The following is a 12,385-nucleotide window of genomic DNA, read 5'->3' on the forward strand; positions in this document are numbered from 1 at the left end:
AACACTTATTGTAACACTTTAATTTTCTAAAATTAAAAGCATAATAAAAACAAAAACAGGATTTTAAAGCCTCTTCCCACTTTTATTTGAAAACAAAATGAAATACAAATATAAATAATTTTGCTGCCTCAACAAATACAGATACAAATACAAATGCTGGGCCCTCTGCACTACCCTAGTTTCCATGTATAATAATTTATTGTATAATAAATATATAACATATTTTATATAAATAAATAATAAATAAATTATTTGATAGACTTGTCAAAAAATTTCAGTCAAGCTAAAACAAACGTAAATTCATTAAACTATGACCTTAATAATCAAAAGGATAACAGTTAAAATGTTTGATCAGCATTTCAATCAATGCATTTACTAGATATTAAGTAATCGGTTACACGCCTGAATAAGAAATGAAATGAAAAGCTCAAGCAACGTTTAGCCAATTCTAAAAATGAGATCGTGAACGATGTTTATTTAAGGTGGTTTGAAATCTAACATTTTGCAGCCTTATGAGTCCATATTTGCTGCTACATGCATGTTAAAAACTCTCACCTGACAAACTGCTAAGGACCAATAAAATATTACATTGAACAGTTGGTTAGAACTGAAAATTAAATATAGAAACAGTGGATATTGAAGCGCACCAATCTAATGAGCTAATCATCCCTTGCATCAGCTGTATCCAGAAAACTACTTTACACAATGTCAATCTTCACATCCTCTCCCTCTTTCCTTACTGTCAGTCTTTACGTGGACCACCAACCTTATCCATGTATAAGTTTGAGCTTCATGTGTCTTGTGTATCACCTCTACTGACACATGGGGAAGAAGTTGTTATTATGTCACACTGCAGGAGGAGAACTGTCTACTTTTATATACAAGACAGGCCTATAATTTAGGTTTCCATTTTTAGATGAAGCCAATTGTTCTTTGTATTTCCCAACTAAATTCAGTTCTTCTGTCTATCAAACATGCAGAGGACGACAGAAATAAAAGAATGTCAGAAAATCAAGGAAAGTGGGTGAAGATCTAAAGAAGAATAACAAAGATATGCCAGTTTTTTTTTAAGTATAACACCTTAGTAAGGACTATTCTTTCTGTGGCACCACTGGTAGGTGTCCAAGACGACATAGTTCAAAGCACCTTATTGACTCTGAGCATTGTATCATTTCATACTAGGGTAAAAGCTTTAAATCACATGCGGATGGAATAGAAAATAGGGAAAAACAAGCTTGAAGAGGTGGAAGAAAGAAAGGAAATAGCAGTAATAGACAGAGAAGTGAGCTTTTAGTACAGATGAAGTAAAGATGAAAAAGAACCGGAGGTGGGGATCAAGCTGACAGCAGGTAGTGGTAGTGGTAGTATATTTGAAAGAAGGAGACAAATCTTCAAATCTCTTCCAATGAGGACTTTTTTCACCACCATCCTGGGACTGTCCTGAAACACAATTTTAACTGTCCTGAAGTGATTGTAAACCATTTCTTTACTTTGTAAAGCAAGACATAGTTTGCCTGGGGCCCCCAAATCACTAAATCTGCCCCTGTTGATGTATGAGTGTTTTCTTTAACAATTTACTTTAAAGATTATAAATGCTGCTTTCAGTAATTGTAAACGTTCCCATGGTGAACTGTGCATTTGCAATACAGTTTCATATTTATGTACTATGTATGCTGCCTGCTGTGGTCCTGTTTCTGCTCCTGATAACCCAGGAGGAGCAGATGGCCATGTGAAAGGCCCTCTCTAGAGCCAGTGTTTGGTTTGTCCATTCGGGCTACTGTAGAAACATGGCAGGCTTTGTGGAAGAGTACCTGCTCCCTATGTAGATATGAAGGGCTCATTCTAAGGTAACGAAAACACATCAATTCTTATTTTTTAGATGATTATACACTAATTAAAACATACTCATGAATATTAGATTCAATTTCTTCCAAGTCCGTTCCGCTAGATGCTACTAAATTCTACACAGTGCACCTTTAAACATGAAATGCAGCACTTTAATAGTAGGTTTAAACAGATTTGAATACAAATTTTCATCACTGTTTAACAGGTATCAAAGCCATGCCATCTGTCAGTCATTAGTGTATAGCTCATCCTCTCTCCATTACATGGTTTATTGTATGCTGAATCACTGTTAGTGTTAAATCCTGTTACAACACAAACGGCAGAGTCACAGCAACACACAAAAGTTGCATCACATGGCAGTTTTTCCATAATGTTGGGAAAAAAAAGTTTGGGATTTATTTTTCAGCACACATCTGTTACCACAGAAAATGTAGTGTGTATTGCTACTTACTAAATAAACCAGAAGACGACAACATCTCATTATATGAAAGCCACTACTCTTCCTTTTACAATATCTGTTCAAAGTTGACAAAACCAAGTTTTCAGAGAGATGTTTATGACACAGGTCAGTAAAAGTTTGTTAAAGGAGTCCAAAAGCTCCATGAAACTCATTGAGATGAGACAATTATAATTCATAGTACATGCTGAGCAATACACTCCAGTCAAGCACAATCTCCTATTTTTCAAACTCATTTGAGAGTCCATGTGGTCTCTATGAGTCACATGATTTCTCTATTCAGTTGCTGACTTGAAATGATAAAGTAAATTTTCATTACTTCACAGCGATTTCACAGCTCCTTCTGTTCTCCATGGTGGTTGCCTTGACTACGCTATCAGGGGGGTTGAAATGAAGTAAGGTCTTCTGTTGTTGATAAATGAGAAGAGAGGTTGCCAAATAAACAGCTGAGTGTGTATGCGCCTATGTGTAATGAATGTGATGATTCTTCATCAGAGGCTGTGAATGGAGACTGTTGAGAATGGCTTAGCTGATAAGAAAGGAACAGAGTGGAAGAAGTCAGGTGTGTGTGTGTGTGTGTGTGTGTGTGTGTGTGTGTGTGTGTGTGCCTAATCACCACATGATTGAGTGGCAGCTGGGACAGAAGTATTGACATGAAACACACACACACACACACACCACCACTTTTCTGACCACTGTCCTTTACCAGGTTGATTAGATGATTGACAGCTGTGGGGTGCTGTGATGGTGGTGTAGACGGGCACACGTGGCAGTGAGTTATCAGATCTGTAAACTCAAGAAAACATCAGAGTACACTTCTAGTAGTAAAGTACTTACGCAACAGTTTTGCTTGACACAAAAAATTCACTTGTGGTGCTCCTGAATCCTCTCAGCTGTAATTAAACACTGGTGCATTTTGTGTGAATGCTTTGTTTGCTTATTTAATCATTTAGGTTGCTTCTACATTTCAACATTTTCTTATGCACAAGTGCTGAGACATGAGGTTTACCTGTAGCTCAATGCCTTTGCTCTAATGTGAATGTGTTAAAAGTGTGTGTGTCTTTGTGTGGTATGTGTTGTGTTTATTCTCATTTATTTAATAACAGATTGGAAAGAAACATTTAGAACATTTATTTTATTTTCTTGATTAAACTGAAAGCGATTTAACTGGAAACACTGGTGTGTGTGTGTGTGTGTGTGTGTGTGTGTGTGTGTGTGTGTGTGTGTGTGTGTGTGTGTGCTTCTTCATGTGTTTCTGCAGTGTGCACATGTGCATTATATGCTCAAGTGAGTGGTATTTTCCTGTGACAGTGAATTTATTTTGTATTTTGGTGAGTTGCACCATTCAACCTCCTGCTTGCCTGCCCACATCTAAACTAGTAACTTAAGTTGGCAGAGGCACATACTGTAGGTCTGTTTGTCCCTCAAACATTTAACAAACCCTTAAATATGTCATACTTGTCTGTTTCACTTTGATTATTTTCTTCAACCAGTAGACACATTTACAAAAGCACAATTTTAATCATATTGTGGAGAAAATAGCAGTAAGTAGGAGATCGACTAATTGGAGTTTGATTGAGAAATCAACATCTCTCATCAAAAACTGCTTGTGGATTGTAGAAAGTTTTTCCTCTTTACTTGATAAATTCCCCACAATGAAATACAGGTGGCACAACAAGAATGTGTGTTACATCTGTACTAGATTACAGGAAAGCTATACCATGACCATGACTGAGCTTAAAATACAGTTTACAACCAAGAGCAGCTCTGTTTTGTTGCAGTAATAAATGCAAAAGCACTCAGTGTGGCTCTATCACTGGACTAACACATATAAAATGACAGTTTACATTTAACCTAACCTGCATGTCATGTGTGAGGAAACCCAGATAAGGGAAAGTCCTTCCTGATATGATGTGACAGTATTAACCACTGAGTCAGATCTGAATGAATATTACACAAGTATATGAGAGTGAGATACAGCCAACTACTTACTAAGACAGAGAAACTCTTACAAAAAGGTCAAATTAGTGCCAACAAATATTTTGGCATTAATAATTATATTGGTGGCACTATATGGATATTTTTGATGAAAGAGAATTTCTGAGGAGAGAATCTTTGTGCCAACTTGCATTTATTTTTCATCAGTACATACAGTATGCATAAAATATTCATATGTATTATAAAAGCATTCATGTTGTTATTACAAGTTTGCAGTTCAATTTAGGAGGCAGCCAGCAGCACATCAGATGCTCATACAAAAATATCTAGAACTACCAAGATGAAACTAAGATAAGCTTCATGTTTGAAAGCAGTTAAAGCCCCTATGTGTAGAATGTTAATGTTATAAAATTATCTTTCACATTGTTATGATGCCTTAACTTGTTGTTTGTAGAGGATGAGACAGTCCTGCAGAAAATATGTTTAGTCTATGTTTTGCTTTCTGCTGTTTTATTCTGAGGATGTAGCCACATACATTGCGGTCAGCTACAATGTCCCTTTTGATGCTACCACCACCATGTTATCAAAGACTTTTTCAAATCCTGCATAGGGGCTTTGACTGTAATTTTAAAAATTACATTACTGTACAAAATAATTAAAAGGAAATACAAAAAATAAATTCTTTGTTCAGATTGCTAGCAACCATGGATTTAATACCAAATTAGAAAGAGGTGATTATTTTTGATGTAGAATTAAGGACATACATGTATGGATTGTATTGTACATTGTGAGCAATTGGCTTTTGATTTACAAAATATGTACTGCCAGAAAACTGTTGCTGTGTTTGCCAGCAGTGCCCAAGATACTACATGTGTGGTTTTAACAATAAATGTTAATTTTTTCAGGTTGCTAGCATTTGAAACATCATGAAATAGCAATACATTTCTTAGCCTTACAATAAACATAACATCAACAAGTACTATCATGAATAGAAATATTATTGGCAATCAAATCAAGTGTAAAGCATCATTATTCATCATTATACAGCATAATAACTGAGTAAAGTTATTGATTAGACAATGAGACATTTGAGTGTCAGAATAGTTAATCATGATAGTTACCTTAAAGGTAACCAAATCTGGTAATAGAAGGGAGGTTGTACATTTACATTACAGTATTTTTCATTAGTATTGACACTGATTACACATATTTTGTATTGATTTAATTTTAAAAAAAATCTCCTTGGAACGTCTCTATCAGAGGTTCCCCCCTTGATTGGTTTATAAGGGATATTAGGGATCTAAGTATGAGACTAACTTTGAAATATACAATCACACTTCATATCTAAAAATCAACTTTACACTTTTTTCTTTTTTTTTTTTTTTTTTACAGAAAAGACGCATTGATGACCTGACTTCTCTAAGTAGAAAAGTTCAAGTCTGTTGCACTTCTGACCATAACCAACTTCACAGTTAGCATGGTAAGTTGTGGTCTGTTGTACTTTTGACCACACCCAAATGTGATGTAGCGTTGCACAACAGTGTAATATCAACTGATATATTTCGTGGGGTGGGGACACAGCATGGAGCAAACACTAGGTGACAGCACAATCAGAACTTTCTACTAGTTGTACCTACACTTAACTTAATGTGCTCCATTTGATTTAATGTAACCTTTGGGTTACATCAATTCCATATCTTGCCGTTCCAGTGCCCTCTCATCTTGAGGTGGATGGATAGATAAGATGATGCTTTTGAGCTCATCCAAGACTTTCTGCAGTTTATCTGCTGTCTCCCTGATTAATATGACAAATTTCATGATCTCAGATCTGATCTGAGTGGTATTTGAGGAAGACTGATCCTGTGTCCCTGATGTGTCAGACGTGACCTCTTGCATGAATGAGCTGGGCAATAGTGTATGTTGGTCAGAGGTGGCCATCAAGTCACTGGCATCTGTCTCAGACACTGGTACGTTTGTTTTCATGTTTGCCCTTGCCTGTCTAATGTGGTGTATCTCTCTTGCATCCATGGCAATGAAGAATATGTCTAATGCCACAAATAAACCAGAAAGTGCACCTGTCGCTACCTCTGCCACACGCACTACCCTGGATACCTGTGCTGCAATCTTGCCGATGTTCATCAATTCAACTAGTCGAAACAGCCTAAGAATGCCACCAAGGCTCATCCCTGCCCTGATGCCAGCACTTGCCAGGTTGCCTTGTGGCAAATTGCCAGCCTCAGTGAGAGCCACAGTAGCCTCAGTGTCAACTGACTCAGATCTGCTCCTGATTGTCTGTAAACTGTTGCTGATCTCCTGGAACCAGATAACAACTGCATTCATTTTCTGATCAAACTCTTTAATAATGCTTCGAATGGCTTTGCAATCAGAGGACTGGTTGACCATATTTGTGACATTTGAGGCTCCAGCAGTGACCGCACCAAGTGTACCCAGCCCTATTCCAACCCCAGTGACAATAAGAGAGGCTCCCAAAGTGAAGGGTGTCAGAATTAGGCCCACTATGGATGTAATCCCTCCCACTGTTACGATCACTCCTCCTGCCAGACTTCCGATGGTGGCGCCCTGGTGCACACGTTCCAAACTGTCAGCCACATCCCTGAGTTTGTCCAACTTGATCTGGAGTTCTTTCACCATTGTTCCGCTCTATTGAAAAAGCATTAGTTCCAACTGATCAAGAGAGGCACAAGTCATTTATTAAGAAGCTACATACCTACTCAGTAGTATTTTTTTTCTACCTGGAAAATAGCACTGCACAATTCTGGTTAAAATGAGAATCATAATTTTTTCCTCTCAGAAATGAGATCAAGATTTTCTCTTATGACATTATTTTTTAAATAGCCTATTTATTGCAGTCTGTATTGTATTCATGCAGACAGAACAAGCAATATAATCATTACTGGTAAAGGACACATTGCATTTTTTCCAGACTTAATGTGTGACTGCATGGAGCGCTAGATCTAAGAATAGTCTAGTTTCTTGTCTTATATGGAGTCCCAAAACTGACAAAATAAAAAGTCAGTTACATAAATGAATACATAAATAAAAATATTAGTTGAATAATTAAAATTGAGTTTAAGATGAAATATAAAGCTTTATACTTTTTCTTGGACCTCCAATCAATTCGTAAAGACAGAAAAAAGCTTTTTTATTTTTATCTTTACTGCTAATCGGGTGATAAAATGGTTAAAACTTAATTTATTTTTGTTTTTCTCTAGCTCATTTTATTTTTCAACTCTCCTATTTCCTCACCTAGGATTTGTGTGTGTGTAACAACAGCCTAAATAAAAACACTGGTAGTTAAATACGCTGATAGCTACCTAATTTGCTTTACTTGTAACGCATGCACTTCATCGTCTTTGACTCAGATCTAGGTGGAAATTAGGAGCTGTTTGATGCTGTTGATATCGCTGCTAATGCAAAGACAGCAGAATTGTGCAGCCCTAAACAGAAAGTTGACAAGATAAAAATAGGACATTTGACATGTACGGTGTGTTCTTAGACAGTCAGGTCTATACTGTATTTATGGAATTGTCATACCTTTTCTGTGAGACAGTTTATCATAATCGGATGCTGCAGGATCTCAGTGGCTGTTGGTCTTGATTGAGGGTCTTTATTAAATATATCATTCAAGAGTTCACGGAGCTCTGGTGAGAAATCTTCTGGGAGAGATGGGCAAGGACCTTTAATTATCTTGGGAATGAGCTTGATTGAGGTCTCTGCTGAGAACTGAAGGAGAATTATTATTAAAGAAAGTAAACATATTTTTTATATTACTTTCTAAAGTCATGCTATTCTATGCCTGAGATGAACATCTTTGTCTCAAATGCAGACAGAAAGAAAGATTCTACCAAAGATATGGACAGTGGAGATATTAACTGTAAATAAATGGTTTTTGGTGTAGACATGACAATTTGATTGTGGAATTTATTGTATGAGGCCCTATTTTGTAGTGGCACAATGACCGGCGCAAACAGCGGCAATTTAGTATTTTCTTGACTTTGAAATTTGCCCGCCTGTGAGGTCTTTTGGTACTCAGCTCAGTGTGCACAAGTGTGAGAGGAGACACAGACAGGGATTTTTACTAAAATGAGGCAGCACAAAGCAAGGTGTGGTGTTTTTGTAGAACTTCATTCTTTGATGTTGCGTTGAGAATAGTGTGCTTCTGATGCAAAATTACTTTGCTGCCACTTTGGTGATATTGTCAACACGGGCCAACTAAATAATTTGACAAATGTGCAGCAATAATGGAATAACGCTTAAATGTATATAAACAGGGTGGCAGCTTTTTTTGCTAAAGGGTTGGCTGTATGATTCCCAGCTCCTCCTTTTGACATGTTGAAGTGTCCTTTAGCAAGACACTCAACCCAAAATTGCTCTCAGCCGATTTCTTGATTGGTAGCTTGCTGCCATGGGTGTGCAAGTATGTGTGTGTGAATGGGTGAATGAGAGGCAAATTTTAAAGTGCTTTGGATAAGATTTGGATGTGCATTTATCTATAAATCTATAAATATATCTGTTGTCTACAGCTAACTTCTTCAAAATAACCACACACACACACACACACATCTACACTCATCACACTGGTCAGTTATTACTTGGTACTTGGTACTGATTTTTATTTTTAGCAAGTGTCATGGAAAAATCTTCAAATGGGCCAACCAAAACTTAGCATTAAACTCAAAACTTATAAAAGAAAGACTCGAAAAATACACTGGAAGCTGGTAGAGTTCAATGTGAATAGATTTACTGCGCATAAAGAGCAATGCCAAGTACATCAAGGCTTCTATCCGGGGATAAAAAACCTAATGAAAAATCATCGAAAAAATCATATTATATGCTTCTCACAACTCCTCCTATTGTGGAGCTTTTTTCCTAGACTCCACCTCGTATTTTAATCATATTCAAAACCATTTGGTCATTATTGCTGAGTTCATTAGTGACCTTGACACTTTGGTTGACCTTGATGCTTAGAAATAATACATTCGTTTTATCATGGAAAGGTAGTTTCCACTACACAAGAGTGGCATTTTATGTTTTATTCCAGAAATGCATTACTGTGTAAACACTACTGTTATTACTGTACTACTGCTACTGTACACATCAGTTATGAAATGAATCTGAGATACAGTAGAATTATGACTGACTGACTAGCCCCTTGTAATGCTGCATATTCATGACCAGAAATAGCAGGTGCACTTGGACATGCCAACACAGACCTATCACTTTGTGCTGGTCGTTGAGCTTGCACGATTAAAAAGAAATTAAAATAAGGCCCTAAATCACTGATGTGTTTTCTGTCAGATGTGTGTGGACTATAGGCTTGGGCAGTATCTAATTTTTCATACCTCCATGATAGTTCACCATAGTATTTGTGCTAAAAAAAAAAAAAAAAAAATGTAAAAAGCTGAGCTGCTGGGGATAGAAGTCATTGTAGCATGTATGACATTGTCTAGTGGTGATGCATGGATTAGGGTTTTTTAATACTGTTAAGAGAGCCAATCCGCACCACCAAACTGGCAAAAATATGCGTCACTCAACCAATGCATTAGTAGTCATAATGCTGTTTGTGCATTATGACTATGTTATCAATAGTATATCAGATTTGTAGGCCGCAAACATGTACAGAAACTTGCAAAGAGACAAGCACTTTGACAGTTATGTAATGTTGACTTTATACTTTGAGGAATGACTGTTATCAAGAAGTCTTGTGCAATAGAACATACCTCCATGCAGGTTTGAGTGTGGAAGCTACATAATGGACAGTATATTTGTTCTTTTGATGAATCTGATTTTTTATATCAAATTTTCTCATTTTAATATTGTTGATTTTTTAAATTTAGATAATTATGTATATGGTTTCCATTGGCCAGCCCTTTATGTATTTTAAGTTTGTATGTGATGTATACTCAACATTAAACTCAATTCTTTAAGTCCACTAAACACACACACTTCAGAGAAGCAATGTCTATATTTGCCTTATGGAAAACTATTACAGAATATCGAGGACTTTGGATTATGCTCTGTGATCTAGTCTATCTTAATATCCATGATTATTTTAAATAGAATCCTCTTTATTTATACTAGTTTTCATTTTATTTTACAACAGAATACATAGCCTAGTTGTATTATATTTTAAAATCTCATTCATGTTTTGATTACTTGTGTACATTTTTGATAACATGCAGCTTTGAGTAACTTACCGCTAATTTACTGGTACAGAGTTCATAGAGTATACATCCCATTGACCAAATGTCACTAAAAAAAGCAATGATTGTTATTATAATGTTAGTAGTAATAATAACAGCACAAAATACATTTTAAAAATGTAATGTTGATAATGAAGCAGGTAATAACATTGGACAAAAATTTCTGAAATCAATTATCTAATTAGTTGAGACTAAGAAACTTCACAACTTCTTTGTTTTGTCTAATATTACATATATTTACTGCTGGAGAAACGTGTATATTTGGCTGGATTTTTCACCATCCAAAATCAAAAAAGTATCATTTCCAGTGATGCCAAAAAATGTGTATGCAGTGCAAATTTCAGCTTTAACAGGATACAATGCAAACTGTGATACTGAACAAGTGCAGTAATGCTGTTTTTGTTTAACACATTTTACTGTTAAAGCTGTAGCTTTCAGCAGAAATGTAACATTAAACACTTGAGGCGTGTTGCAACAAATTACCTGCAAGCTGCAATTTTCAACAGAAGATAATTTTTCATTATGTTTATCAAAATAAACGGCATACTTGGAACCCATGCATGAGCATATGAGAGAACCATAAGACTTGCAAATTTGTTTGTTTATTCATCAATCAACTGAAAAATAATCAATGGATTAATCCTAAGAGGTAAAGGTAAGACTATGGAAGAGCTAAAGATATCAGACAGCTAACAGGTAACCATCCCTCAAATCAAGCTTTACAAACACTGGATGGGTGGCTGAAGTAAATTTCCCATTTTAGTGCAAACCTTTTTACCTTTTAGCATCATAGGTCCCCCCTGTGAAGACTTCTGGTGCCAAATATTCGTCACGGACATTTCCAAATCCGCCCAAGCACACTATTCCAAATTCTGTTAGGAATATGTTCTACAAAAGGAGAAAAGGTAAATAGCCAAAGGTCAATAAAACATTACAGTATTCATCTGAAGAAAATACTTTTTCTGAATAAATGCACACTTTTAATCAGTGTTTATGTAAAATATATTGTACCTCTGGCATCAGATTTTTGTGAGGGATTCCTTTTTCATGAATGGTTCTCAAAGCCACGCATATCTCAACAATGCAGTTCAGTACCTAGAAAACAAATGATAGAGTAGCAGGTTTGTCAGTTAATTGAAAAATAAGTACACTAATGGACTGGCCTAAAGTATATTTCACTGATGTGAATTTTAAATGCATTTTGCATAAGAGTACCTCAAACTCTTCCTTTCTACTCTTCTCTCTGATCTTTTCCACAAGGCTCCCTCCCTGGCAGTAGTCCATCACTACATGGTAAGTCTCCTCATCTTCAACATTATGACCAAAGGAAAAGAGGAGAAGAAAAGAATTTGTTAGCATTTTAAAGCGAATCATCTTCATTATGTACCTGTGTTAGATACTCCTCCCAAACACATACAAAACATTTTATACACAGAAAAACAATCTAATATAAATTAACACTATCGCAGTTAATTTCAACACTTGAAAAGTGTCTATGTGTGCCCACACCACTGAGTGTCCTCTTTTTAAAGTGTTGATATTTTAACACTGTATTAGAGTAATTATTGACTCTTTGAGTAGTCAAAATTTAACACTCCTCAACACTAACCAGTGTTAGCTTTGCTCAAAACTAGTGTGCAGTGTTAGACATGAACTCCCTAAAGTGTAATTGTTACCTGTACAGGTGTTGCCTCCATACTAACACTGTAAAGTGTGAAATGGTTATACAATTATCTCAAAAATCACATCTAATACAATAAAAAGTGAACATACACGCCAAAAGAAAGAGAATTGTTCTTTGCTTGACAACACACTTTATTAAAACATGCACCACATTCATATATCCAAATCATGTACCAATATTTGTCATGGCACACAGACATTCAAATTCTATATTCATGTGAAGTCCGTAGAGGCAGAG

The 12,385-nt window shown here is 36.0% G+C and overlaps 1 protein-coding gene across 1 annotated transcript; it reads right to left on the reverse strand.

Moving 5' to 3' along the window:
- Positions 1-7,637: 7,637 nt before the first annotated feature.
- Positions 7,638-11,494, reverse strand: LOC122989816 (serine/threonine-protein kinase Nek3-like). The gene is made up of 4 exons (XM_044362817.1): positions 11,476-11,494; positions 11,243-11,352; positions 10,459-10,513; positions 7,638-7,984 (listed from the first exon to the last, which is right to left on the reverse strand). Exons 1-4 carry the CDS (start codon positions 11,482-11,484, stop codon positions 7,790-7,792), a joined length of 369 nt encoding a protein of 122 aa, XP_044218752.1. The 5' UTR covers positions 11,485-11,494; the 3' UTR covers positions 7,638-7,789.
- Positions 11,495-12,385: the final 891 nt, after the last annotated feature.

Source organism: Thunnus albacares, chromosome 10 (genome assembly GCF_914725855.1).
Source record: "Thunnus albacares chromosome 10, fThuAlb1.1, whole genome shotgun sequence".
Classification (NCBI taxonomy): Eukaryota; Metazoa; Chordata; class Actinopteri; order Scombriformes; family Scombridae; genus Thunnus; species Thunnus albacares.

Bases quoted from the DNA above. Each gene is read 5' to 3' on its own strand.
- LOC122989816 (XM_044362817.1), bottom strand. The intron at 10,514-11,242 runs GTAAAAAGGTTT...TGCTTTTTTTAG, and splicing joins GGGACCTATGATGCTAAAAG to TGACATTTGGTCAATGGGAT. The intron at 7,985-10,458 runs GTAAGTTACTCA...ATTCTCCTTCAG, and splicing joins TCTGTACCAGTAAATTAGCG to TTCTCAGCAGAGACCTCAAT.